Source organism: Rhinolophus ferrumequinum, chromosome 11, assembly GCF_004115265.2.
Source record: "Rhinolophus ferrumequinum isolate MPI-CBG mRhiFer1 chromosome 11, mRhiFer1_v1.p, whole genome shotgun sequence".
In the NCBI taxonomy this organism is placed as follows: Eukaryota; Metazoa; Chordata; class Mammalia; order Chiroptera; family Rhinolophidae; genus Rhinolophus; species Rhinolophus ferrumequinum.
Window position 1 is genome coordinate 49,923,100 of NC_046294.1, and position 27,186 is coordinate 49,950,285.

Consider the following 27,186-nt stretch of genomic DNA (forward strand, 5'->3'; position numbering starts at 1 on the left):
GAGGGAGGGGCATTTTAGCTGTGGAAACATCTGGGCAGAGGATTTCGCTACAGAAATGAATCTGACCTTTTCAGGGAGTGAGAGGACAAACGTGTATTGAATGCATCCCCTGGGCCAGGCGTCAGGCTGGACACTGTCTCTACCCATAAACAGGCACAGCCTAGTCAGGACAAAGACTCATTGATAAGTAAGAGCTGCTGAGGTGCTCCAGGGGTATCCCACTGATTCCTCCTGCTTTACTTATGGGGCAGGTGGTCTTTCCGCAGAGGAGGCCACTGAAGCCCAGCAGGTGCGAGGATATGCCAACGGTCACAACTGGTAGGAGAGGGCAGGACCATGTGAGCCACAGGGCAGGAGAGATGATTCCAGCCAGGAGATTCCAAAGTTTCCAGGGACCCACAATAACATAAGGCCAGGAACACCATAAATCGCCTCCAAAATACAAAAGAAAATGACAAAATAGAAATGTTTTATAAATACTCAGTTATGAGGTACGACAACTAAGTTTGCAAACTCATCCTCTAAAAAGTGCTATAGACCTTATTGTTGAATATCGCTGTGGTCACCTTCGCAGTACTCCCCTTGGGAAGCTATGCACTGACACCAGCACTTAGTCCAACCTTCAAAGCAATTTTGGAACTCTTTCTGGCATGGCCATCAGAGCTGTCATCGTATTATCCTTGATGTCCTGAATGTCATCAAAATGTCTTCCTTTCAATATTTCTTTTATCTTCGGGTAAAGAAAGAAGTCACTGGGGGCCAGATCAGGTGAGTAGGGAGAGTGTTCCAATACAGTTATTTGTTTACTGGCTAAAAAACTCCCTCAGAGAAAGTGCCGTGTGAGCTGGTGCAGTGTCGTGATGCAAGAGCCATGAAGTGTTGGCAAACAGTTCAGGTCGTCCAACTTTCTCACGCAGCCTTTTCAGCACTTCCAAATAGTAAACTTGGTTAAGGGTTTGTCCAGTTGGTACAAATTCATAATTAATAATCCCTCTGATATCAAAAAAGGTTAGCAACATTGTTGCAACAAGTTCATGAACTTAATTGTCAGACCTTGTGGGGTATGTGTGTGTGTGTGTGTGTGTGTGTGTAGATATAGATATATAGGTACATATAGATATAGATATACCGGGGGTGCCAAAAAAATATATACACATTTTAAGAGATGTTATCTATGCTCACGCAGTCGTTCGCTGTAATCAGAAGTGTCTGGACGCTGAGGGTAACCACTTTGAGCACCTCTTGTAATTGCAGAAGTCAAATGTGACTTGTACTCATCTTTTGCTATTGGTCTATATTGAGTATTACAATTAATATAGTTTTTTTCCTTTCTTAAAATGTGTATACATTTTTTTGGCACCCTCTGTATATTTCACAGGGAAGTAATTATTGAGAAATCACAATCATAAATTAAGTTAGTTGTTGCTAAGTAATTCTAATTTCAAAGGCAAAATTTATAAAAATCCTGTTGAATATTTTGCAGCAAGAATAATTCTATTTAATGTGTCAGCTTGGTACATTTGAATATATTTGCTGTAATATATGATAGGGCCTCCGTTGTAGAGCAAGAAAGTTTGGGCCTGGGAGGAAGGGCTGAAAATGTCTCTGCCTAGAAAAGCTGAGACTTGAGCCCAATCTGTCTGACCCCTGACCTGGCTGCTCTATGAACCTCACCACTCATCTACCACCTCCCCCACCCCTGCTGGAGCAGAGGGTGTATATATGGGGAACCAAAGAAAAATGATGTAGGAACAGCCAGCAGGGGCCAGAATAAGAAAACCTTGCCTGCCAGCTTCAAGAGCAGCAGGTGGCCCTGGAAGGAGGGTAAGCAGGGGGTCCCGTGGCTCTATCACCAGGTGCTAGGCAGAGAAAGGACTAAAGGGGATGGGGAGTGTGCAGAGAATGGCTGGTGGCAGGGAGGCTGATGCAGCAGCTGTGGCATTGGTCCAGGCAGGAGCCAGTGCATTGGCAGTGAGGTGGGGCATGGGGATTTGTCTAGGAGCCACCCAGGCGGGGACTGCACAGACTTGGGGGCTGCTCTGCCATGGAACACACCAGAGACAGTGAAGGGCGAGGCTGATGCTGGCTCAGAGGCAGGGGGAGGCAGGCCCTGGAGAGGGACCAGTTTCGGAAGAGGAAAGCTTGCAATCACAGATGGTCCTTCCCGATGTTGCCTACCTCAGGCCAAAATTTGAATGAGCTAGAATTCCTAGAACTGAGGAAGAGTTCTTAGAAGTGAGCGAAATCACAGAGGAAAGGGAGAGCCTGGCTTGCTGGGTACGGGTAATCTCCAAGTTGAGCCCTAAATGGAAACAGAAAAAATAGCTATAATACTTGAACCATGGGGTGGAATAGTGGAAGAGACTTGTCTATGCTGGGCTCAGTCATATGTCAGTCATGTGACCTTGAGCAAGTCACTTCCCCATTCTGTTCTGTCATGTAAGATGCTGAGGTTAAATAGCTGGAGCATATTCTGTGTGTCTCAGAGTCTGAGAATGTGCGATTCCTTGCATTGAAGCTGTTGAAATGCAGATTTGGATTTTAAGAGCTGTGTCTCTATGATGCCTTGAAACCCTGGTTCTCTAGCTGTGAATCTGTCTGGCTGTCCATATTCATTCTGTCAGCACATTTTGAATGGGGAGTGGGGAGGGTAGGAGGTGAGAGGTTCTTAAAAAAGAACGGAAGGCTGAGAACATGACGATCTGCTTCTAGCAGCTCTCAGGCAATAAATATTGATGTGGGAGGACTTGTTCCCCCATCCTCCCGAGGCTACCGTGGCCTTGTCTCCTCGCAGTTACTCAGGCTGGCCCAGACCACTCAGGCTACTGACGCAGAGGCGGATGGACCGGGAAGAAGGGCCCAAGCAGATAGAATCAGCTGCCAGAAAGTCCAGGTCCCCAGACATGGGGTGTGTGTCTTCTACAGGGAGTGGGAACAAGAAGGGTGAGAAAGCGAATGGGACACTATTTCTGAAATCCCTTTGAGCATCCCCTCTCAGTCTCAGGGGTCCCCTAAATACTCTCCTAGAAGTAAATATGGTTTGTAATGGTATCCAGGAGATGGTGGTATGTAATATAAGGGCTGTGAGACCCAGAGAAGGCCTCAGTCTCCCTGTCTGTACAATGGGCAAAGATTGGACAAGGTCTGTCAGGTTCAGTGATGTCTCCTCTAAATGGCCCCCTGTCTCTGGAGCATGAAGATCCCTCAGCGCTATCACAGGTAACAGAGGAGTACATCCCGCAGTCCCTGCCCCAAGGAGCTCTCAGGTAGTAACTGAAAGCCAGGTGCAGACAGACAGGGCATGGCTGAATGACAGCTCAGGTTTCTCCCCTAACCAGTGCTCAGAGTTCTCTGCCGGGGGAAAGAGAGCATTAATAGTCTCTATAGAGAAGACTGTAAGATGAAGGATGGGGCAGGTGTGGGGGCCCATACAAGACATGGGAAGGGGCAGGAGCTCTACTTTCCTGCCTTTGGCTCAGAGCTCAGGTGGCCACCCAGACACTTTCCTAGGCGTGAACCAGGGCAGGTGTCACCTCTCTTTGGGCCTCAGTCTATAATTAGCCAGTCTCTCAGGTCCTGTCAAGCACCTGGACTCCTGGTAGATAGCTCTGCAGGGCCCGTGGAGTAAGGATGGTCTCGTAGGGGCTCCCTAGCAGGTCGTCCTGCTCCATCTGGCCCCATTCAGCCAGCCCCCCTCGTGTGCCCTCCATACCTTCAGGTCTTTCTGAGCACCTGCCCTTGGGGCTGGGCCAGGGGCTGGGAAGGGTCGTGACTGTTGAGATCCTCTGCCCCTGCCTAGTCTCTAAGCACCACTAGCCTCTGTCACCTTTCCTGGGTTCGTATTTCCTGGGAGTCTCCAGGTCTGTTACTCTGGGTTACCTCTCAGGGTCTGGGATTCTAAGATCATATGGTTTTAAAGCTCTGTGATTCTAGTAGTGGAAGATTCTCCGGTACTTGTGTTCTATTATTCTAAGATTCTATGCCTCAACTGGTCTGTGATTCCCAAAATTCACATTTCTAAAGGGCTAGAATGTGGCCCAAGAGTCTATGAAATCCCTGTCCTCCACTCACTGACGTCGATGTGCTTCTTTGGAAGAATGGCCTTGGGTGGGGACAGGAGTAGGCCGTGGCAATGGCCTTAAAACCCAGGACTTAGGACTAGTCTATTGAGGTTTCCCGGCCGGGAGGCCCCCATCCCTCTGGGACTTCGGGCTCCCTCTGCAGCCCCTGTGAGACCCGAGGTAACTCAGTCTTCCTGTGCCCTGTGCCTCTCCCTCCGGAATCCTCCCAGCTGGTCTGGGAGCCCGCTGGTATCCTCCCCCATTCCTGGCACCCCAGGCTTGTGACTCCACCCTCACCCCGCTCACCTCTCTAAGGTAGATGGTCTTGTGTGATCATTCAGTTCAACCCCCTCTGTCTTACAGATGGGGAGACTGAGGCCCAGAGAGAGTTAAGGCCATGCTCAGTACCGCCTCCCCCTGCATCAGTCTGTGCAAGACTAGGGCTTGGCCCCCAAAGGGCTGAGGAGAGGCCCCCTCCCCAGCCTGGTGCAGATAAGAGCTTCCTCAAACATCGGGGCTGGAGGGCCCTTTGCGGTGATTTTGCTTGAGTGGTTTTCAAATTGCACCCCTCAGAACCCCAAGGGTGCTACCATAGGGAGACTGAGGGAAGGTGTCCCCAGCAGGGCTAAGGGCCTTCTACCCAGCTAGACAAATGCGCACACACACACACATACACACACTTCAATCAGACAAGTTCAACTTTTATGTCTTTTTATTCCAGTTATTTGAGTGAGATTTCAACTGGGAAAAGGATTTTGTTGCTAAAAACCAGTTTTACAAGCACTGGTCTAGTCCAATACCCCCATTTGACAGAGGAAGAGACTGAGGCTAGAGAAGAGAGGCGATCAGGTGATTGGTAGCTGATCTGGCCCAAGAGGCACCATGTGAGGGTCTTCTCAGCATCTGAGACATCCTGCAGTGGCAAGGAGGGAGTCCAACGGTGGCAGGACACTGACTGGCGTGTGAATCCTGGCGCAGCCACTAACTAATTCTGAAATCTGTAAAATGGGTATAACCAGAAAATCTACATTTTGGGTTTTTTGTAAGAACAAAATGAGGCAAAGTGGTGAGGTGGATAGTTTAATGGCTGACGCAGAACTTCAATAACCAGGCATGCTCTTTCTTTGCATCTTTCTCTGACCAGGCCAACTCTTAAGAGGAAACATAACAGAAAAAGGACCTTTTTTCTAATTTTCCTTTTATATGCTTTTCTATATCCGACTTCCCCTATATTCCATAAAAGGTTTAAGGCAGCTTACACCAAAGGCATGTACAACACTAGTAAAAGAGTGGGAAATTCAGCTAACGTGTATTGCTTGCTCTGTACCATGCACTGTTCTAAGCCCTTCATGTATTATCTCATTTAATCCTTGTAACCTACCTATGAAGTAGGTTCACTTACTACCCCCATTTTATACCCAAGGGACTGAGTCACAGAGGGGCTAAATAACCTGATCACGTGGCTAGTGAATGTGGGAGCTGGGATTCAGACTCAGAAAGAGCATTGCAGAACCTATGTACTGAACCACTCAATCAAGACCAAGAAGCAAGAAACTAGAAATAACAGCAAAAGGTATCAGAAAGAGACAGAGAAACACAGAAGCATGGACCACAAAGATGAATTCAATTGATAACCACTGATTTGGTTCTGAGCTTTCTGGCAGCCAAAGGAAAGTGAGGCGTGGCCGGTTCCATGAATCTCGCTATAAGAAAGGCAGAGCATGTCACGTTCCTCACAGAAGTGCAGATCTCCAGGCACTCTGCTAGAAAACACCATCTCCCTCCCATAAGAGATAGGAAATTGAGCAAACAACCCCATCCCTGTGGCTGCTTCTTGTGACCACAGGTGATGGCAGCTGAGGGCTGGCAGAGAGTTCCACGTCACTCGCCAGGCTCAGCCCTGACTCCATGAGGCTCGGACAGAACCCCAGCTCAGAGCCTTCCTTCTAGGAACCCAGCTTCCTCTGAGAACAGCTCCTGGATCTCTGGAGCCCCAGTAGACAGTGGGGCCTTCCGTGCACTGGACCACACAGGGATCCGTGTTCTGTGGGCTTGCAGCAGCAGTCAGCACACAGCCCCAAGAGGGGAAATTCTAACCAGCTCCCTCGTGCTGGTTAGACCTGGGCTGGTTACACCCAGCCTGCTGACCTGGGCAAACCATAGCCAGATGGTCATACTCCAATCACTGTTCTGAGCAGAGGCATAATGTTTCCTCTTTCTGGAGCCCACTGTGAGTCAGGAGTCCTCAAAATAGATCTGGGAGAGAGGGGCAGAAACGTGAAGAGCACAGAGACAGCATCTAGGAAGAATCAGAGCTCCTGCTGCCCACAGGATAAAGCCCAAGGCTCTTAGCTTGACCCTCCAAACTGCCCAGCTCCTGCCCCAGAGACTGTCGGCCATAGTCAGCTTGGTTTCCCTGCCACCCCCCCACACACACACCAGGCCCCTTCCCACCATCACACTTTTGCTGCACTATGCCTCTGCTTCCGTACCTCTCCCTTTCTGACTGTCCAAATCCCAAACCTCACTTCTCCCTAGAAGGGAGGACCCCCAACCCCTGAAAGTCTGTCCCTCCCCTCCTTTCTCCAATCCCTATGTCCTTTCTCACAACATGGGACGGGTGAGGCAGGGCTACTGCAGGACCTGGGATTGAGAGCATGCTCTGCCAAGTGCTCCCTGGGTGACACTTCCCTTTTTGGGGCTTTAGTTTCCTCTTCTGTAAAATAGATGTAGTACTAATCCCTGCACCAGACTGTTGTGGGAATTCAGTGACATGGTGGATGTGAAAGTGCAGTGTAGACCATCTAGGATCGTCCATGTGGCCATAGATGACCACAGATTGTGGTTGTTTCTATTGTTTACTTGAGGACGAGGAGTCCCAGGCAAGGAACTCACAAGATTCTGCCTGTCTAAAGGTCTATCCCGCCCCTGCGTGATAAGAGAGGCTGGGAAGTTATCAGTCTATCCCAGCCTTTCCTCCTTCCATTTTGGGGGCAGTATCCCACACCGAGCACCCCCTTCCCACACAGGAGCCTCGCACCACACTGGGAGGTCCCTCCCACACCACTCTCCCATAGCTTGGCTACGACTGAAAAAGGAGCAAAGAGAGTCTCTCATTCTCGTTCGGCAGCATGTCCAAAAGAAATAGTATGTGATCCACGTAGCTAATTCTAAATATTCTAGTAGCTATATTCAAAAGTAAAAAGAAATTAATTTTATTAATATATTTCCTTTAACCCCCTATAGCTAAGATACTCTCATTTTAATACATCATAAATATAAAGAATGTCAGTGTAAGAAACTTCCAGACCTGTAGAGAATTTTTGTAAGAGTTTATTTGAGCCCAAATTGACAATTGCCTGGAAGTAAGATCTCAAATGCTCCGTAGAATGAGTTTCAAAGTTTCTTTCAGTACGCTTGGAATTAGGGAGGAAATGTAAGGAAGATTACATGAAGGCGTGAGAAAGCAAAGTATAGGATACTTAACAAGATCATGTGCTCCCTTGAGGGTGGTTATGCCTGCCAGGAGTCTGAAAAAAGGATTACTCTGGCATGTCAAAGGTGTTTTAACCTAGGTTGAGAAGAAAAATGGACAGGGATTGTTTAAGGCAAAGATAAACCTTTTACTAAAGAAGATATAGGCCTGGGGCGTGACTACCCACCTTGACCTTCTCAGTTAGGAATTTGTGATCAGACTACCCTGTGAGGTTGAAACCAAAGGGCAACCGAGTCAGGGGCTCGTGCTGCCTGTGCCACTCAGCCAACCGACCGACACAGGAGCTGGGCTATAGGATAAGCGTTTCTTATCAGAGCACCAGTGGTCTGAGAAGGCAACAGGTTAACACCTCCAAAAATTGCCTTACCGTTCTCAGACCGGCTTAGGGCACTTAAGGGAAAACCTGAGCGTTCCTCCCGAGGCTACATGAAGGTTCCCCGTGAAGGTTCCGGGTGTTTGCATGGAGCCTTCCCTCTGGCAACGTGACTCTCCCGTGGCATCAGTAATCCAGGAACAATGATGGGAGTAGCCTGGAAAGAATGATGGACCATAGAGATTGTGATCAATAAACCTAAGAGTATTAATCATAAGTTTCAGCGTAATTTTCTCAAGCAGGGTACTGGACAGAGGACATTCCAAGCTCAAGCCGCAGGGGAATGATCTACTGTTAAGCTATAGGTCAAGGAAAGGTGAGGCCGGGGAGGCCTCCACTATGGGGGTCCCAACCGGGCCCTCCTTCAACTGTACTTTCTACCCCTGGATTTGTCAGTTTTATTAAAGAACCCCTTTTTTTACCACAAGAGGACCCCAGGTACATTTTTCAGCCCAAACTGGCCTCTGCTATAGTGTATTGTACCCCAGACCAGGGAGAAGCCAGCCTCTGCTTGCATGCTCCTAGTGATGGGGAACTCACTTCCTCCCAGGGCAGCCTCATCCAAAGTGCTCTTTACTTTGGGCTTGTCTTCTTCCATGGAACTTGTTCCTCCTGCCTCAGGCTGCATAGAAAAATGTAATAAAACCAGACCCCACTTGATCACTGGTATTCCTGTGCCAGAAGCAACTGCTCCAAGATTTCATTTCCTTATCTAAAAAATGTGCACAGTAATAGTACCTGCATGAAAGTCTTATATTAGAGCAAGCCACCCAGCACTCAGTGACCTTGGGTTTCGCCCCTTAGGGTGAACAAGCCAAGTGAATACAGGCTCTGGAGTCAAGCTATCCGGGTTCAAATCATAGCCGGACTACTGACTAGTTGTATGACGGAGCGAGTCACTTCATCTCTAAGTCACTTGGTCTCCTAACAATGGGGATTATATTATAATAACACCTACTTCAGAAGGTTGCTGTGAGGTTTCAATGAGTCAGTGCATTACGGTAGTCGTGAGAACAGCACTGGGCTTCTAGTAAGTGCTTAGGAACCATTAAGCACTATTTATCATTATTTCCTTCCTCCTTTCTGACACTCAGAAGACTGCGATTATGTCCCCGAAGTCTTCTCTTTCCCAGGACTAACGACCTCTCCTTCAAGAGTTGCATGCAGGCCATCCTCATCAGGTGGAAGGACACTAGTGAGGGCACTAGAGGTCATTTATTCATGATGATATTGGTGACGCGAATGGCGTGATATTTAACGTGATGGCAATACTCACGACGACGGTGGTTATAGTGGTGATTTTCATGGTTTCACGTGGGTGATTATTGTCATGGCGTGGAATTAACCCCTGCTTATTCACGAAAGGTGAAAGCATTCACAGACTCCACAAAGGAAGTTTTTATTAAAGGTAGGAAGAGAAAAAATGCCCATGGCAGTGTCCCAAGATGACGACTGTCATGGGCTGTAAGGAGAGAAACCCCAGCGGAGGGTGGGGGGTGGTCGCCAGGGCAGAGTCCAGAGTGTGAGAGTGGACAGCTGCTGAGACAGAGGGGTAAGGGAGAAATACTGGCAGACTCCTTTGCCAGGGTAGAGCCTGATTGGCAGCTGCACCTAACTTCAGGTTAGCTTTTTCTTACATGGGAAAGTGGGGGTCGGTTAGGCAGGCCTGGGGGCTGGTCAGGCAGGTTTGAGGGCTGACATCCTTCCTGGGGTCTGGTCTGTTTGAAGATGATGTTATCTCCAGACTCTGGACTCGGACTTCGCCATAGAGGCCTGAAGGGACTGCCTGTGTCACTAGTAATAAATGCTGGTGGGGGGGTGAAGGGGGGACGTGTCCAGATGGCTCAGGTGGTTACAGCACAAGCTCTTAACAAGGTTGCCTGCTCGATTCCCACATGGGCCAGTGAGCTGCACCCTCCACAACTAGATTGAAGACAACGAGCTGCCGTTGAGCTGCCATTGAGCTGCCGGTGGGCGGCCAGATGGCCCAGTTGATCAGAGCATGTGCTCTTAACAACAAGGTTGCCGGTTCAATTCCCGCATGGGATGGTGGGCTGTGCCCCCTGCAACTAGATTGCAAATGGCAACTGGACTTGGGAGCTGAGCTGTGCCCTCTACAACTAGATTGAAGGACAACGGCTTGACTTGGAGCTGATGGGTCCAGGAAAAAACACACTGTTACCCAATAAAATTAAAAACAAACAAACAAACAAAAAAACTGCAAGGGAGTTGTAAATTGGATTCCTGTGTCTGGGCTCCTGAGGACTAAGAAATTGCTCTTTTCAGGTTAGGATGTTGTTACTTAACGAGGTATGGGTAGCCTTGAGAAAGAGAACAGAGTTCTTCGGTTAATCAGTGAGGGGAGAAACATAGAGAAAATAGATGAATATCAGGATGGATCAAATTACAGGTGGCTAGATAGCAAGCTATGTAGTGAGGCAAACTGCAAACTAGCTAAGTTTAAGTTCATTATTGATTCCCTGAATTTCACCCTTACAATTATTATGATGTTAATGATGGTGGTGACAAAGTTTAACCACTGGAATGTCATTCATTCTTCCAAACCACTTGTTCAGTACCTATAGGCCCAAGAACAAATGGAACACTGCTGGCCCCTATTGCTGCTGAGGCGTGGCAGACGCCATACGTTCTCCTCTCCCAGCGCTCCCTTCCCCAGTCCACAAGCATGTCTGAGCAGAATGTCTGGCATCCAGCTGACTGCCCTCTGTTGTGCGTCTTCCCAGGATGAGGACGCCCCCCCTGGAGAGCCCCCAAAGAAGCAGGGCCTAGCCCACATTGCACCAGACTTGACCATGATCCAGTTCATCAAAGGTAAGTGAGCTCAGGCCAGGCTATGGGGAAGCATTCGAGGTTGTACGAGATCCAGCCCCTTCCTGCCTTTCTCGATTCATCTCCCACACCGATAAGCCCCCCATAAGCATGATACACTCCTTATAAGTCTTTGCTCAGAAGATCCTCTCTGCCTTGAACATCATTTTTTATTACTATCTATCAAAATCACCCTTGTCGCTCTAGGTCCAAATCAAGTACCACTCCTCTCCTATCCTCTCTCCCTCCTCTCAGTTCTCCAAACCTCAGGATGTCTATATCAGCTCTCATCTGTGCTACACACTTGTCTAGTCCCTCCCCCCAAACAGCGAGCTCCTGAAGGCCAGGGCTTGTGCTGGCTCACCGATGACCCTTTTCCCTACCACCACTGAGCCCACAAACAGGAGGCTCTCGGTAAATATTTATTAAATTCCCAGGCTGGGGCACGGATAGAGGGAGCTCTGGGCTAACGTACAGAAACCTGGGCTTTTGTCCTGGGCACTTGCGCCTCCCTGGGCCTCAGTTTCCCCATCTGTGCAGTGGGGAGTAGACTCAATGATTTAAGATCCATGTCACTCCGATCCTGAGACTATGTCGATCAGTCACCAGTGTCCATATTGTGACCAGGACATCCTTTCTGAAGACTCCGATCCTGTCACCACTGATTGAATGCCGGCTACCACGTTTCCCCGAAAATAAGACCTACCGGACCATCAGCTCTAATACGTCTTTTGGAGCAAGAATTAATATAAGACCCAGTCTAATTTTAATATAAGACCGGGTATGATATAATACCGGGTCTATAATATAATATAATATAATATAATATAATATAATATAATATAATATAATATAATATAATATAATGTAATACTGGGTTTATATTAATTTTTGCTCCAAAAGACACATTAGAGCTGATGGTCTGGCTAGGTATTATTTTTGGGGAAACATGGTATGTGTCAGGCTCTTGTAGGGCCCTGGACAGCAAGTCAAAGACCTGGATTAGAGGCCCACCCCCTACATTGACCAATGTACAGTCTTGTGGAAGATCCTTTCCTCCCCTAACCTGAGTTTCCTCACATGAAAGAATAGGTACAGGCCTTGCTCTGCCTCTCTCAAGGACTATTGGGAAAATCAAATTGGATGACGACTGGGAAGCCCTTTGTATATTATTTTTTTTTAAACTGTACTTATGTAAGGTATAGCTACTATTTCAATTATCACTCCTACCTTACTGTTATTACTCTGACCCTGCCCCAGGACAGAAAATTGAGCTGCCTGTGGTTTAAGAAGGTAACAGCCACTGGGTTTCTTCATGCCCCCACTGAGGACTTTTGCAATAGGAAGTGAATTCTTGGGGAAGTGTTTCCTAAGACATGATGTTGGGATATTAGTAATCTAGCCCCCGGTTCTCTAGCATTCCCAGGGAACGGGGGCCTGCACCCCAGCGAGCTGAGCCTGGAGTCAGGGGCTTCGAATCCTTACCCTCATGTCACCCCCGGCTGCTGGAAGGCCCTGGCGTGCAGCTCCATGGAAAAGCTTATTAATCATTGCTTTGGCTCCTGCCCAGAGGGAAACTGGAGCCCGTCACCCGTCACCGACACTGAATCCTGGAACCCGTGTCCTGGGCCAGACTGTCTAGGGTAGACTCAACTTCTACCTGAGACTAGAGGAAACTGAGGCAGGGCTGGCCACAAACCCTGTGGACAGTCAGCCAACTTGGCTGCTGGGCTTTCCCCTGAGCTCCAGAAAGATCAGTCTGACCCTGAGGCTTGGCCTTCACCATCTGGGACCCAGGGAGAAACAAAGGGAGGTAGAATTATGGTCCTTCAGCTGAAGAAGCCCTCAACTCTTGGGGGAAGACAGTCCCTGAGCTAAGGAAGGCCCTTGTCTGAAAGGGGAGACATAGCCCCTGAGCTGGGAGAGGCCTTGGTGGCGGGAAGAGACACAAGTGTGCTGGGGGTGGGGTGGACATCCCTGTCTGATTTAAGACACATAGTCCCGGAATGGAGGGAGAACTGTCTTGTCTTATGGAGGAGACCTGGTCTCTGTGCTGGAGGGGGCCCCTGTGTGACGAGGGAGACACTGTCTTTGAGTTGAGGGAGGTCCCTGACAAATGGAAGAAATATAGTCCTTAAACCGAGGGGTAACCTGTGCTATCTGAGAGAGGTACCTGGCCTCTGAGCTGCAGGAGGCTCCTGTCTGACAAGGGAGACACAGTCTCTGAGTTCAGCAAGGCCTGGCTTATCTGATGGGGGAGACACTGTGCTAAGCTATGGGTACCCCTGTCTGATGAAAAAGACATGCTTCTGAGCTAGAGATAGATGCTGTAGTCTCCCGTCCCCAGTGTCCCTATCTAAGTGAAAAGCATAGCCCTGACCTCCAGGAATTTCCCATCTGTTCTAGGGACGGGCTGCAGATGCTGGAGATAAAGGGTGGGTGCAAAGTGATTAGCACAGAAAAATGGGAAACAATGAATGGATGGAGCCTTCTGGAGTCAGGCAGCCAGAGACCCAGGAATGTGGGGTGGGGGGGAAAGAAGGGGGAATGGCCTTTATACTAGAAGTCAGGAAACCCCCTGCAACTCCTGGCCTTGCCTGATCTCTCCAGATCAACTTGGATGAGTCCTTGCCCCTCCCTGGCTGCCCCTGTACAATGAGGGTGTCTGTACAGCTTGGGCCAAACCCAGGCCAATCCTGGCCAGGGCAGCTTACAGAGGGAGGAAGGGAGGCTGGAGTAGCTACCTGGGGTGAAGTTCTGGCGTCACACTGCCCTGTTTCAAATGCTGGCTGAGTGCGCTGCGTGTGTGGCAAGGGACTAGGCACAGGAGACAGGCCTGGGACGTGAAGGAGGGGGAATTCCGCAGCCCCAGATCCCCCCGAACCTGCCTGGAATGTTTGTCTTTATTTTCTGACTCCCAAGACAACAGCTTCAGGCCCAGCCCAGAGGGCTGGAGAATCAGCTGGCTTGGCTCTGGTGGTGCTCTGAGGACAGACAGAAATCTGCCATGACAGAGGCCCTGGTCCTGCTGCTGCAGGAACAGCAGGGACCACCCCCCCCACCCCCAACCCCCACTCGGCCTAGAGAAGCCTCATGGCTGTCTCTCCCGACCAGCCCCGTCTAGCAAGTGCTTTGCTCCTGACACCCCTTCTTCGAAAGGCCTTCCTCCTCTCTCCCGCACACCTTATGTCTAACTTGTGTCTCCCCTCCCACAGGCAGAAACACATCTCTTCCTCTTTTGTTTTAAGTAAACAGAGTCACACATGTCAGAACAGAAGCATTCTTGGCTGTCACCTTGGCTGCCTCTGCTGATGAAGGCCCTGAAGCCCAGAGCTGGGGACCGACCCAGTGTTCTGGGCGCTTCAGCGTAGCAGACTAGCAGGGAGGAAACCTGCACCCAGGCACCAGTCTAGGAGCCAGCAGGACACTGGGGAGGTCTCAGGTCTCACTTCTATTCCTCTCTCTCCATTCGCTTGCCCCTGCTGTGCCCTTACTAGGAATTCCTCTTCCTTCCTGCTCCACTTCCTGAGATGCTCCCATTCTTCAGGCCCCACCTCTGTCCTGCCTCCAGGGAGCCACTTATTCTGCTCAGGATTCACCTTCTCTGGAGGTCCTAGGTTCTGCCCCAGCATTTTGTAATTTGATCACATATTAGTCTGCACATCCATTCATTCATTCCCTCATTCCTTCTATAAATATTTATTGAGTGCTTAGTATGTCCTGGGCTCTGGAGATGCAGCAATTAACAGAAGACAAAAATCCCTGCCCTACATAAAGTTTACATTCTGGTGGGGTGACAAAAAAAAAAAGTAAATGAGTAAAATGTGTAGTATGTTAGGTAAAGTGCGATGGAGAGATATGAACTAGGGATGGGGAAATCAGGGGAGGAGATGCTGTCCCATGTTGGGGACACAGAAGGGAAGGCAAAGGCCTGGGTTGGCTTGGAAAGAGCTACAGCAGGACAGGATGGAAAGGGCTGAGTGAGAAATAAAAGGGATGACTAAATGGAACAGAAGAAATGAGACGGGATGGTATGAATGAAACAGAATCAGGTAGGATGGTATGGAAAAGAACTATATGGAGGAGAATTTTGAATAGAATTGAATAAAAATAAATACAATTGAATAAAATGCAATCTCGTTCAATGGAATAGAATGAAACAGAATTTCAAAACTGAAATAGACTTAAAGGGAAAGGAGTCAAATGGAATGGGATAGAATTGAATGCAATAGAATTAGATGGAATGAGATGGAATGGAAGGAAGGGAACCGTTTAACTTGAACAGGGCAGGATGGGACAGAAATGAACGGCGTGGCTGGCCGGGCTCTCTGACCTTCTTCCCTCTCACCCCCACAGTGTTCCCCAGGGTGCTGCTGCGGACCCTGCGTCACCCCATCTTCTTGCTGGTGGTCCTGTCCCAGGTGTGCATGTCGTGCTCGGTGGCGGGCGTGGCCACCTTCCTTTCCAAGTTCCTGGAGCGCCAGTTTTCCATCACAGCTTCCTACGCCAACATGCTCATTGGCTGCCTCTCCATTCCTGCCGCCATCATGGGCATCGTGCTGGGGGGCGTCCTGGTCAAGTGCCTCCGCCTGGGCCCCCTGCGCTGCAGTGCCCTTTGCCTGCTGGGGTCGCTGTTCTGCCTACTTTTCAACCTGCCCCTCTTCTTCATGGGCTGCCCGACCCACCAGATAGCCGGCATCACCCACCAGCCTGGGTGAGTATGCGGAAAGCGTAACAGCAAACGCATGGGAGAGAGTGGGACAGGAAAGAGGGGTGACCCAGACAAGGCCAGGTCAGTGGGGTACCACAAATCTCACCCCCCTGTAGCCCCGTCTCCGCTCCCTATGGGACTTAGTTGTGAGCAGTGGGACTTCTTTCTCCAGTGAAGGTTTCAGGCAGCACTAGAAGGGGCAGGGATGGAACTGCACGTAGCGGGATAGCTCAGGCCTGGAGATGGGTGGAGGCTGAGTCAGGACAAAGCCACTTTTGGGGATGGCATCGCCAGGGTGGAGAGGTGCTGTGTGTCAGTGGAGGTGGGGTGCATCAGGAGCAGGACCCAGCTCAGCCTGAGGAAGCTTTTGCTCCCAGGCAGAGGAAAAGGCCAGCCCAGGAGGGAAACCAGTCTCCATCCATCGGGGCAAGGGTGACAGAGGGGGTAAGCAGGGGCTGGGAAGCCCCTATCAGAGAGACTGCAAAGGGACTTCTGCTCTGGGAAAGGGTTGGCCTGGAGACCTCGGAGATTCTTACTTCTTAGAGCGTGGAGCTAAATTCTATTGTTCAATAACCCCCAAATTCCAGAATTCTTTTTCCATGTCTGTGGGGCATCAGCTGCCTCCACCCACACCCCCACACCCCGCCCAGGAGGAAAGCCTCTGAGGTCTATTTCCCTTCCCTCTCACGCACCACCCCCATGCCTTCTCCCCTTGGGAGCAACTTGGAGAGGATGTTGGAAATTACATTGCTTCCTCTTCTCTGGAATGATTTCATTTTTCCTGGAAACTGCTCCAGGCTTAGGCTGGCCCGACATCCAGCTAGAATTCCCCAAATTTCTGTTTTCCTGCCTCTTGCTGGATATCTCCTCCCTCTACCCAGGTACTAGTTTTCTGCATCTGGGGCTCCTTCTATGTGACATGGGCAGGGGGATGGGCGAATGGCTAGAAACACTCAGCCCTGGCCCTCTCTGTCCCAGGTCCCGCCTCACTGACCTCTCCCCCGTCTTCCTCCCCCCTCACTTCCTTCCTCTCCTTCTCCTTTTCCTAAACAGGCCGCTCTGCTGTCCAGGGTGGGGCCTTCTGTGCGTGAGCCGTGCTCTAGACACTGCAGGGAGGGCTTCAGCCAAGCCCTCCTGAAGCCCCCTCTGAGGAGGGAGCCAGGGCCTTGAAATGATTTTTAGAATAGAAAGTACATAGATGTGTTATCACAATTAAAAAAAAAAAAAAAGAAGTCTGCCTACACTACAAGCCCTATTTCTCTTTTCTTTTCCCTCTCACCTTGACATCTCATCTTACCTGTGCTCTCATCTATATTCTTGTAATGTACTCACTGAACTCTGGGCTCTGATTCATTGAACAAGCCTTTCAGGACCAACTGAGCTAATTGAGGAGAATTTCTCATACTCCAGCACAACTAATGACACCAACAGTTGCCAAGAACTGAGGGCCACCAGGTCTTTCATATTCCATCTCATTGGACAGTGGGGAGAGGGTTCCCCAGCCGAGGTGACAGGCAGAGAAACTGAGGTCCAGAGAGGCGGGAACAGGTCGGAGATCCAGACAGCTAGTCAGGTATCCTGAGTTCTACACGCACAGCTCAAATTTTCCAAGAAAAGGAAGTCATCCAGCTAAATCAAGAAAAAAAAAGGATTTTTCACCTGAGACTAGATTCTGGGAGGAATTTATTTTGTGTTCCCTAAAGAAGGGCCACCGAGGAACAGAGATGTCCACAGAAGCAGCTCAAAGACTCATAGGCTCTTGGGGCTGAAAGAGGTCTCAGAGGCTTCTGGTCCAGGCTCAACTCCACACTTCTCCCAGGCGGAAGCCTCCGGAAGCTTCCAGCCCACCCCCCTGCTCCCACACCTTCCTCGGCAAGGAGCTCAGCACCTCATGTCATGGAGCGGCCCTGACAGTGAAACACCTGTGTGAAATGGAAATCTCTGGTCATTGGTCTCTGGGGAGGGGAGCCTGGCTGAGGGCTGAGGTGGACCCAGCTTATGGTGTGAAGGAGGGAGAGTCAGGCTAACCCTGCCAACCTTCTCTCCCCAGCAGCCAGCCCGAGCGGGAGCTCTTTCCAGGCTGCATGGAGTCCTGCTCCTGCCCATCGGACGACTTTAATCCTGTGTGCGACTCCAGCACCCGTGTGGAGTACCTCACGCCCTGCCATGCAGGCTGCACAAACCAGGCGGCTCCGAACAAAAGCCACGTAGGTCCTGCCTCTGGCTGCTCCTTCCACATCTCCCGGGCTCTACCCATCCCTGTCTCTGTGCCTGTCACCCTCTCCACCTCTGCATGTTCTCACTCTCTGCCTCTTTTGTCTATCTCCTTCTATTGGCAGGTGTAGAATATTATTCTCTCAATCAGCTTTCATTACCAGCCTGGGCCCAGCCATGAGCGAGGGCCCAGCGCACACAGGTGAATAAGATCTGGCCCCAGCTGACTGCAGGGGATATGCAAAAGGCAATAACTTGGGAATTCCAGGGGTGCTAATAGGTAGGAGAAGTGGTTCGCACAAGGACAGACAAGAATGGAAGGAGATACATCCCACCTGAGAGGGCTCCAGAGGCTTCACAGGAAGTGGCATTTGTGCTGGATCTTCAAGGATGAGTAGGCAAACTAAGGAAGGTCTCTCCAGGCAGGGGGACCAACAGAAGCGGAGTCTGAAAGAAAGCACATACACATGTGTACACACACACACACACACACGCACGCACGCACGCACACGATGTTTCATGAAATCACAAAGAACTTGTTGGAGCAGAAGCATAAAGGTTCATGGAAAGAAAATAAAGCCCAGACCTCTAGAGGGGACTTTATCCCGAGAGCCATGGGGAACCTTGGATGGGTTTTAAGCAGGGTCAGACCTGTGTTTGATCACACTGAGGCCACGGGGTGGAGGAAGGAAAGCAGAGCGCCGGGAGGAGACAGCAAAGCAGAGGGGAGGCTGTACAATGAGCCTGCTCAGTCAGTCACCCTCTGTGCTGAGGACCCAGAGCCCAGGGACCTGCCCTCAAGGAACTTGCAGGGCAGGAAAAGGGGGCAGCGTCACCCACAGCAGTGCATTCTGCACGAACCTTAGAAAGGCCACCAAGACCAGCTGGCTCCTCCTCCCCTTTCTCCTCAGTCCCCCAAATGACAAATGGGGATAATATCCGGCCCCCAGGTTGTAGTAAAGCATGCGTGGGAGGGGTGTGGTGTCCGGCTGGTTGTTATAAAAGCACCTCCTGCTCTTCTGAGTCCCCCACCTGCCATTGCGTCCTGCTGGGCATCAGCATCTAAGCCAGCCGTTCCTCCAGGGGGAGACCTGGGCGCCAAGGGCTAGTGCAGAGTAAAGCACCTGGCTGATGGTGCTTCAGAAGCCAGCCAAGCACCACTTGGGCTGTGTAAACTGTTTGCATTTGGAATAATTGCAATCCCAGCCTTTCAGGCCTCCTAGCACGCACTGTCCTGACCTGGTTTGATCTCCCTGAGACCATTCCAGAAGCCTCCAGGCCCTGGAATCTGGGGCAGGATCCTCTACAGGACAGTGAACTCCTATGGATATGGGCCCCTGAGCACTGAGGCCGGGTCACCTGGTTCAAATCCCTGTTCTGCCTCTAACTAACTGTTACATTTGGCAAGTTAGTTAATCTGTGCCTCAGTTTCCCAGTCTGTAAAATGGAAGTAATAGTGGTATCTACTATATATACCAGGCACTGTGCTAAATGCTTTCCCTCAGAAGAATTCATTAAATAGTAAGTGAAGAGCCACATGATGTAATCGATGAAAAGCACTTAGCACAGTTCCTGGGAAAATGTAAGCACTCAGTCATACATATTCCTATTTACACCTATTATACAGATGGGAAATGGAGGCCCAGGAAAGAAGCAGGCATTGCCCAAAGTCTTAATGCCAGAGCTGGGACTGAAACCCAGGGCTCCGGCCTCCCAGCCCAGCCTCTTCTCTGGATCATCCTCAGAGGTTGCGTTTTGTTATAGTACTTGGTGACGGATGCAGCTGAGTCCTGGTTAGTGCTCAGGAACTGTCACTCTGGCCTGGAATTGTCTCTTGGTGGAGACTGCCTCCTCCTGTGGGCCAACTGTGAGCTCCTGGGCCCACAGATGGTGGGTGGGTATCCAGCTCAGCTGTGCTCCGTAACCACTTATGAAAAAGTGACCAGCGGAAAGATGGGGAGAGGCGGGCTGCTGGCAGGATAGAGGGCTCAGTGGGGAAAGCTGAATCCCCTTAGGGAGTGAGAATCAGGCAGCTGAAGAGATTGAAATCATTCATAAGAAGAACTTTCTGCCATGAAATTAGATAAATATGAATGAAGGGCTGGGAAAATCCCCAAGAGAAAGGCCTCTAGCTTTTGTGTCCGTCCCAGCCTCTCAGAAAAGGAACAGGGTAGGATATTTCTCTTCCAGTGACCTTGCCCTGGCGTGTTTCTCCCCTTACCTGTCCCTCCATTGTATCTCCAACCCAATGGGCTGCTCAGCCTGTACGTGAAGCTCCAAAGAGTGTGAGCTCAGGAGATCACACACATGTGACATGCGGCACAGCCTTGTCACGCCCAGGGAGCTCTGCAAAGTGACAGAAAGAGCAGGAAAGCGCACCCAGTTACCCACGCCTGAATCCTAGGAGTGTTCTCTCCGTCCCTCTCTCCCTCCCTCCATCTCTCCTTGCTCTAACTCCCCCTCCTAAATATCTATCATATCAAACCCCCTTTCTCCACCCCCATCCTCTTGCAGCACTCAGCAAAGCTTTTGTACTATCAGGCCTTTTCTTTACAAGGCTCCCAGCATCCACCTCAGGGCTCCCCCAAACCTTTTCACCTTGGGAAGTGTCTGAGGCTGCCAAGGCTGGAAGTGAGAGGCCCAGACCATTCCAGCTGCCCTGGGCCAGCCAGGCCTCATTGGGACCAATCCCTGCCCACTTGTCTCGCATCTGAGGCCTGAAGTTCCCTGGGGCACGTTGGTCTGGGGTACACTGGTCAGGAAGCTGATCTACAGGGAAAAAAAGAAAAGCCTGGGCTTCCTGGCTTGGCTTGACTTTGCTCCTGTCTGCGCCTGAGGTCACTGGTAGTCTAGACCACATCTGAAAGAATCTTTGGCTGGAGGTTTTCCAGGCCACCTAGGGGGTGGGAATGTGGGCTGCAATCAAACACACCATTGGCCTGCCTGGGGACCTTTCCTTGCACTTTGGAAAGGGGTCAGCATTTACTCAAACTTCAGCCCTTGGAGGGGTCCTACTTTTCTGGGGGTCTGTTTATTAGACTTTTCACCCTGGCAGAAGGGAGGGCTAGGACTTGTTCTTTGGCCCGGTAGCTCCCCCGCCCCCAAATCTCAGAAAGCTATACACCATTATACTAGGTTCTGCAAACACTTTGAGGCCAAAACTTGTTTCCAGACGCTGCTCACCTCTCTGGATTCCTGCCTCACTTAGTACCAAACGTTTGTGAATGCATTCAGGACGAGGTGTTCAATACTTTATCCAGCATTCTAAGTTGTTGTCAGCAGGATGATTGGCCGGGCCCCTGGTCCACTGTGTCTCTGGAAATAGCAGCCCAGGTTCCTCTTTCGTGTCCAAGGCTCTTCACAATGTCAGCCCAGGGAACCCTTCGAGCACCTCCCTTCTGCCCTCTTCTGCATGCAGTCTGCTCCAGCCAGAGGGAAAGATTTGCTAGGTTCTTTCCTGCTGCTGTGATTTTACATTTGACCTTTTCTTTACTCATTCCGGTTTTCCTCTTGGCAAACTCTTATTCATTCCTCAAGATCCAGATCCAATACCCAGCTTGGGGAAAGCCTTCCTTGCCCCTCACCTGCTGAACCAGGACTCCATAGTACTGTCTGCATTTCTTCTCAATCTCTCCTTGAGAGTCCATACTAGAACCCAGCGTCCTGGAAGACCTCGGTGCAGTGGAAGGTGGGACACTGTGCTGAAAAATCTGAGTTCCTTCCCCCAGAAACACTTTTTGTTGCTTCGATTACTGCATATGTGGTCAGGAATTTGGAACATTCTGACATCCCCAGGTGAAAGAATGAGTGTATGTTTGTGGGTGCGTGTGTATGAGTATGTGCATGAGCGTTTGTGTGTGTATGTGAGTGTGTTTGTGGTGTGTGTGCTGTGTGCGTATGTGTGTGGTGTGTGTATGTGTGGGAGTGTTTATGGTGTGTGTATGTGTGAGTGTGTGTGTGTGTGTGTGTATGTGTGTGAATGTGTATGTACGAGTGAGTGTGTGTGTGGTGTGTTGGAGGGGCCCTCTCATAGGCCCCGCTCCCTTTCCTCTCCACTTCCCTCTCTCTCTCTGCACGGCTTCAGCGTGGGCTCAGCCCATTTGTGTGCAGACAGCCTGTGTCCAGGTAGCTGTCTGGCTGTTCACGTCATCCTGACTCAGCCAAGGGGTCAGAAATCCCAGCCTCCAGTCAGCTTTGGCCCAGCTGGTTCGTGCCCTGGGGTCTCTCGCAAGCCTTCCGGGACCCTTAGGCCCTTGGCCAGCTGCTTGCCCCTGGGGGTTCCTGAAGGCTCTTCTTCCCCCCACTCCCTTCAGGTTTTCTACACCAACTGCAGCTGCGTGACAGGAAGAGGCCCCGTGCAGGGGGGCTCCTGCGAATCAGCCTGCAGTCACCTGGTGCTGCCCTTCATGCTCCTGATCAGCCTGGGCGGGGTCATGGCCTCTGTCAGCCACACGCCGTCCTTCATGCTCATCCTAAGGTGAAAGCAGGGGTGGGCCAGACCCAGTGGATACTAAGGTCCTTAAGCACAGGCAGGACCGGGAATCCTGAGGGAGGACTTGGAAGGAGGAGGCCACTCCCCACAACAGACCAGGCTCCCACTTCCTGTCTTTATCCTCATGACAACCTGCTGAGACTTTTTGTCCCCATGTTACAGATAAGAAAACTGAGGCTCAGAGCAGCTCAGGAGCTAGCCCCAGGTCATGTATCAAGTGTTGGGCAGCAAATGGAATAGTACTGGTGCCAGGACCCAGAGCCCAGGCCCCTCCTTGACCCAGGGAGGGGAGGCCACACCCAGGGCCCTGCCCTGGCCTCCTAATCACTGGCGGAGGAAGTGAGGGTCATCACCTGCCCCCATCTGTCAAGGGCGGACCACAGGAGGTGATCCAGAAAACCAAGCGCTGTCAGTGTGGCCAAGGTTCTGAATGCCACCGGTTAAGTGCCTGCTGTGGACCCAGCCCACGCCGAGCACCAGCTCTCGGTCAAAGATCTTTCTGGCCATTGTTGGGGGGCAGGGGCTCCTGCGACTGACACATTGTCACCTGAGGCTAAAGTCAGCACCTCCTGGGGTTGTGGCTGGAATAAGAGCACCTCAGAGAAGGATAATTCTAATTTTTCATTATGCCGGGATTATTTTATTCCCTGTCTCCTAGACAATTAGAAGGGGGGGGCCCTTACAAACATTAGCAGACACCTAGATGCATAAAACAGGCTGGCCACGAGAGAAAGTACAGGAATCAGCTGCCCCAGCAGGCGGCCTGCGGAAGAGGCGTTAAGGCAGTCGATGTGCTACACGAAATCCCGCCCATCAGCCGTAGGATCTTGGTCACGTCACTTCACCTGTCCAAGTGTCTGTCAGTCTCCTTGTCTGTAAAATGGGCCTAATGCTATGCCTACCCCATGGGGGTTGCAGTAGAGAATAACTGAGCCCGTAGTCAGCGCTCCATAAATGCCAGCCCCTGGTACTACTCGGGAAAGGAGCCAGTGATTGCCAGGGCATCCCGGGCTGCTGCATTACGGTGGTTGGGGAACTTAGAAGGCATGCCTGGCTGCCCAGCTCCAGGTTTTGCTAAGTGTAGGAGGAAGGGGAGAATTTGGTGGGGCCATGAATGGGGAGAGAAGGGAGGTATCTGAGACCAGGAACACCGGGAGGTCAGGACAGGGTTCTGAGGTCAGTGGCTGTGCCTGGGACATAGGGACCCGACGCTGCAGTTCGAAGGGGGATGGTTTGTGCAGCCTGAGCACACCACTCCCCACCCCACCACCCAAGGAGCTTCAGACTGGGGGAAGGCTAGCGCTGGATGGTGGGAAAGAAGGGGATGTTGAGAGCCCCTTGAGGGCTGGAACCCTCTCGATCCTCATGTCACCCATGTCCCTACTTGTTAGGGGTGTGAAGAAAGAAGACAAGGCTTTGGCCGTGGGGATCCAGTTCATGCTCCTGAGAGTTCTGGGTAAAGAACCTGCTGTGTGCTGGGCCCGGGGGGCACAGGGATGAGTGAGACTCAGTCGCTGACCTTGGGGTTCACAGGCCCATGGGGGAACAGATCCGACCCAGGTACCTGGAGGTGGGTGTGCAAGCAGCTAGACAGCCCATGAGGATGGCAGCATGTGATACCAGGGTAAGGGGTGGGCTCGAGGGTCAAAGACTTAGGGGCCGAGAGGCCCCCCGTGGCTCAGAGCCCTGAGGGGTATATATGCCAGGGATTAGGGGTGGGGGTACAGGAGTGCCGGACCTGTGTCCCCTGAGCTCTTCCTCCTCCAGCCTGGATGCCCAGCCCTGTGATCCACGGCAGCGCCATTGACACCACCTGTGTCCACTGGGCCTGGAGCTGTGGGCGTCGGGCCGTCTGCCGCTACTATGACAATGACCTGCTCCGAAACCGGTGAGACCTGGGCTGGGAACTGCCAAGGGACTGTGGGAAGGGGGCTGGACGTATTCCAGGAGTCCCAAACAAATACCAGCAGGAAGGGAGGTCCATTTATATCCACCTGCTAGTTGGCTGGTGCTATATCCAGTGCTGAGCTCACCAGTCCTGTGAGCTAAACACTATCCCCCCCCTTTATGGAAGAGAAAAGTGAGAGGTAAAGTAAGTGGCCCAAGGACACAGCTGATCACTGGCAAAGCTGGTCCTTGAACCCAAGCTTTCTTACCATAGTTTGTGCGGGAACATGCCTTGTCATGGCTGAGTGTGGGGAGAATCGGGAGAAGCCTGGTTGTGAGAGAAACGAGAAATTGGGGTGGGGTAGGAAGAAGGCCTTATCTAGAACACTGGAGGCCTGGGATCCAGGCTCAGCTCTGTCACCTTTATCGTGAGATCAGTCTTTTCATCTGTACAATGGGAAGCTCATAGGAACCTGAAGGCAGAGAGTCTGCTGGCTCTAGGATGGGGTGGGGGCGAGTGGGGGGACTTGCTAGCAGCTTGGGGGCACGAAGCTGATCACCTCCAACTCTGGGGAGAGCAGGGTTCCTGTGGGCTAGAGCTGTCCAGAGACTTTGTAGGAGATGGAAAGTCAAAGGAGAGACATGGTGAGTTAGACAAATGAAGGAGAAGGAATCCTCTTTTGCTTTTGGTGGGTGGGGCAATCCAAAGTTGAGATTCTCAGGCCCCTGAGCCCTTCGAGAGACCTAGGCAGAGGCAGGGCTGGCGCAGGCCACAAGGCAGTCAGGGCCAGAGCAGGGAGAATGCCTAAGCTTCTGCTCCCAACCCAGGGCTCCTCCTGTACAGCTCTCGCCCTCTTCCAGGGAAGGGCCCCCACAGGGGTCAACTCCAGGGGCTCCCTCATCTCCCCAGCCAAGGCTATGGTGCTGGAGTCCACGGCCCTGGGGCTGGAGGCCCCTCCTCCTCCCAAGGCCTCAATGCTTCAAGGGCACAATGGCTGATGGTTGCTGACCCCATTCAGACCCCAGCCCAAGGACATCCAAGCCCTGGATGGCGAGGTCCTGCGCTCACGGGTCCCTTGCTCTTTCCCAGGTTTATTGGTCTCCAGCTCTTCTTCAAGATGGGCTCCCTGGCCTGCTTTGCCTTGATTTTGGCTATCCTAAGGCAGCAGGACAAAGAGGAGGGGACCAAAGCGACCTGCTCTGGCCTCCAGCAGCAGCTGTTAGTGTCGCAGCCAGAGAAGAAGCCTGAAGAATCCAGAGTGTGAGCTCTCCTAGGGCCCCACCCTTCCCAAGAGAGGCAGCTACAGCGAGTACCTCCTCTGGGCCCTTTCCCTGAGATTGGTTGTCAGGAGCCATGTTTTCCAATTCTGACACCTACACTAACTTGCTGTGTGACTTCAGGCAAGTCACTTACCCTCTCTGTGTCTTTGTTTGCTCATCTGAACCAGGGAGTTACTTAGTGGGTTGCTGTGTTGGCCACTTTTTAAAATATATATATATCATTTTTATTTTTAAAAATATTTTTTGTTGGCCACTTCTGAAGCAAGAGGGTCCTACTTCTTTCTCCCCAAGCCATACAGGCTGACCTGAAACTAGGCTTTCTTGGGTGGGAGGGACTGCACATCTCTCCCCAGGGCCCTAGGGTAGAGAAGTGGACTATAGTAGGCCATGCTGCCCTGCACATCAGACCCTAACCCTGCTCTGCCACTCACCTGGAGCACCCTCTCTGAGCCTTAGCCACCATCTGTGTCAGGTGGAAATGGACTTAGTAGTTTTCAAGCCCCTTCCAGCTGTGACCAACTGTGCAGTCAGGATGGACTCATGTGTCCTCCCCAAACCCTCAGCCTGGAGGCAGGACCAGGACAGCCTCTGTCAAGAAGTGTCCATTTGGCGCCCCCTGGAGGCAGAGCCCTGGACTCCAAGGGGAGACCCACTACCGAGGCAGGTGGCCTCACACTCAGGACGTCCAAGCTGCGTAGGGCCTTCAGGAAACCTGGTGTGAGGGCCCCAGGGGGTCTTAGCTGAGAGGGGAGACTCACTCTCTGGACTCAGCAAGTCCCAACCCTTGCCCTCAGGGCGCCACAGTCTGGATAAGATCTAGTCTCTGCCTTAGGTGCTCTGGTGGAGAGGGAGACCCAGGCCCCCCACTTGAGCATTTTCCATCTTCAAAGATCACACATACCCAGCACACACAGGTATCTATGCATTGCCAAGATTTCGCACATTTGACCAGGGTCCCCTATCAAAGTCACTGCGACTTTTGTAACTAGAATCCTAATTTTACCATTTCCTCCCAGGTGCTTGAATCTGTGTCACCTGGGACTATGTAGAGAATGTCTGGTTCTGTGACACTCAAGTTTTGGGGGGTATCGTCTGGTTCTCTGTGATGCCTCGGTTGGTGTAAGGACCTGCTCATTGTACTGCCCAGGCCTACAGTGCTGAGAACAGTAACGCCCAACTCTGTAACGAGTGGGTCTGTGGAATGTTTGGGTCTGAACAAACTGGACCTTGTCTCTGTCAGACCTTGTCTGATTTTATGGCCAGGCCTGGTTATCACCCTGGAAGGTGAGAGAGTTTCCTGATCTGCTCCCGCCTACCCGACCTGGCTGGGATCTGCTGCTCCAGAGGCAGGAGACAGAAGCCATCCATAGAAGTTTCCCAAGCCCTATGTCCAGCCCTGTGCTGGGGGCCAGGGAGAAGCTGCGGGGAGGGCAGGGGACACACGTGGCTGTGGGCCTCTGAACAGCTCCCAGCAGCAGGCTTTGAGGCTATCTCACATGAAAGAAGAGGGAAGTACAGAAGTTCTAATTCCCATTTTATTCTACCTGCTGATACCTTTAAATGTTTCATAAATATCTGAGCCTGTATTTATCATTGCCAAGAATTTCAAAGTCTCCTCCAATAAGATGAGGCTGTTTGTATGTTTCTATTCCTTTTCCTTCCCTCCTGTTTACCAGGTTTTGCAGAAATAATCTGGAATTATAGATATAGCTTATTATTAAATTTGTTCTTGCATAATATCTCTTCTGTTACAAAAATCCTTTCTTACAAACTGCATTAGTTTGCAACAACCACATTATTTCCAATTATTTAGATTTAAGTTTTACTGGATTCATTGCTCAC

At 51.1% G+C, this 27,186-nt stretch overlaps 1 protein-coding gene and 1 long non-coding RNA gene across 11 annotated transcripts in view; one reads left to right on the plus strand and one right to left on the minus strand.

The window, feature by feature from the left end:
• Window positions 1-27,083, plus strand: part of SLCO2B1 (solute carrier organic anion transporter family member 2B1) — a 48,764-nt gene extending 21,681 nt beyond the window's left edge. For 8 of the 10 annotated variants that reach the window (XM_033119904.1, XM_033119906.1, XM_033119902.1 and 5 more), the window contains 7 exons: window positions 10,675-10,762; window positions 15,116-15,473; window positions 17,521-17,677; window positions 21,998-22,161; window positions 23,568-23,632; window positions 23,944-24,064; window positions 25,154-25,328. In XM_033119904.1, the coding sequence (XP_032975795.1) occupies window positions 10,675-10,762; window positions 15,116-15,473; window positions 17,521-17,677; window positions 21,998-22,161; window positions 23,568-23,632; window positions 23,944-24,064; window positions 25,154-25,328 (1,128 nt within the window). Of the gene's footprint in view, window positions 1-10,674; window positions 10,763-15,115; window positions 15,474-17,520; window positions 17,678-21,997; window positions 22,162-23,567; window positions 23,633-23,943; window positions 24,065-25,153 lie in introns of all 10 variants that reach the window. The other 2 variants (XM_033119899.1, XM_033119901.1) reach the window with 2 other exon arrangements.
• Window positions 17,695-27,186, minus strand: part of LOC117030136 (uncharacterized) — a 32,944-nt gene continuing 23,452 nt past the window's right edge. The window contains exons 2-3 of the long non-coding RNA XR_004424330.1: window positions 19,906-20,030; window positions 17,695-18,131 (exon numbers count right to left, since the gene is read on the minus strand). This is a non-coding gene — a long non-coding RNA (uncharacterized LOC117030136). The remainder of the gene's footprint in view (window positions 18,132-19,905; window positions 20,031-27,186) is intronic.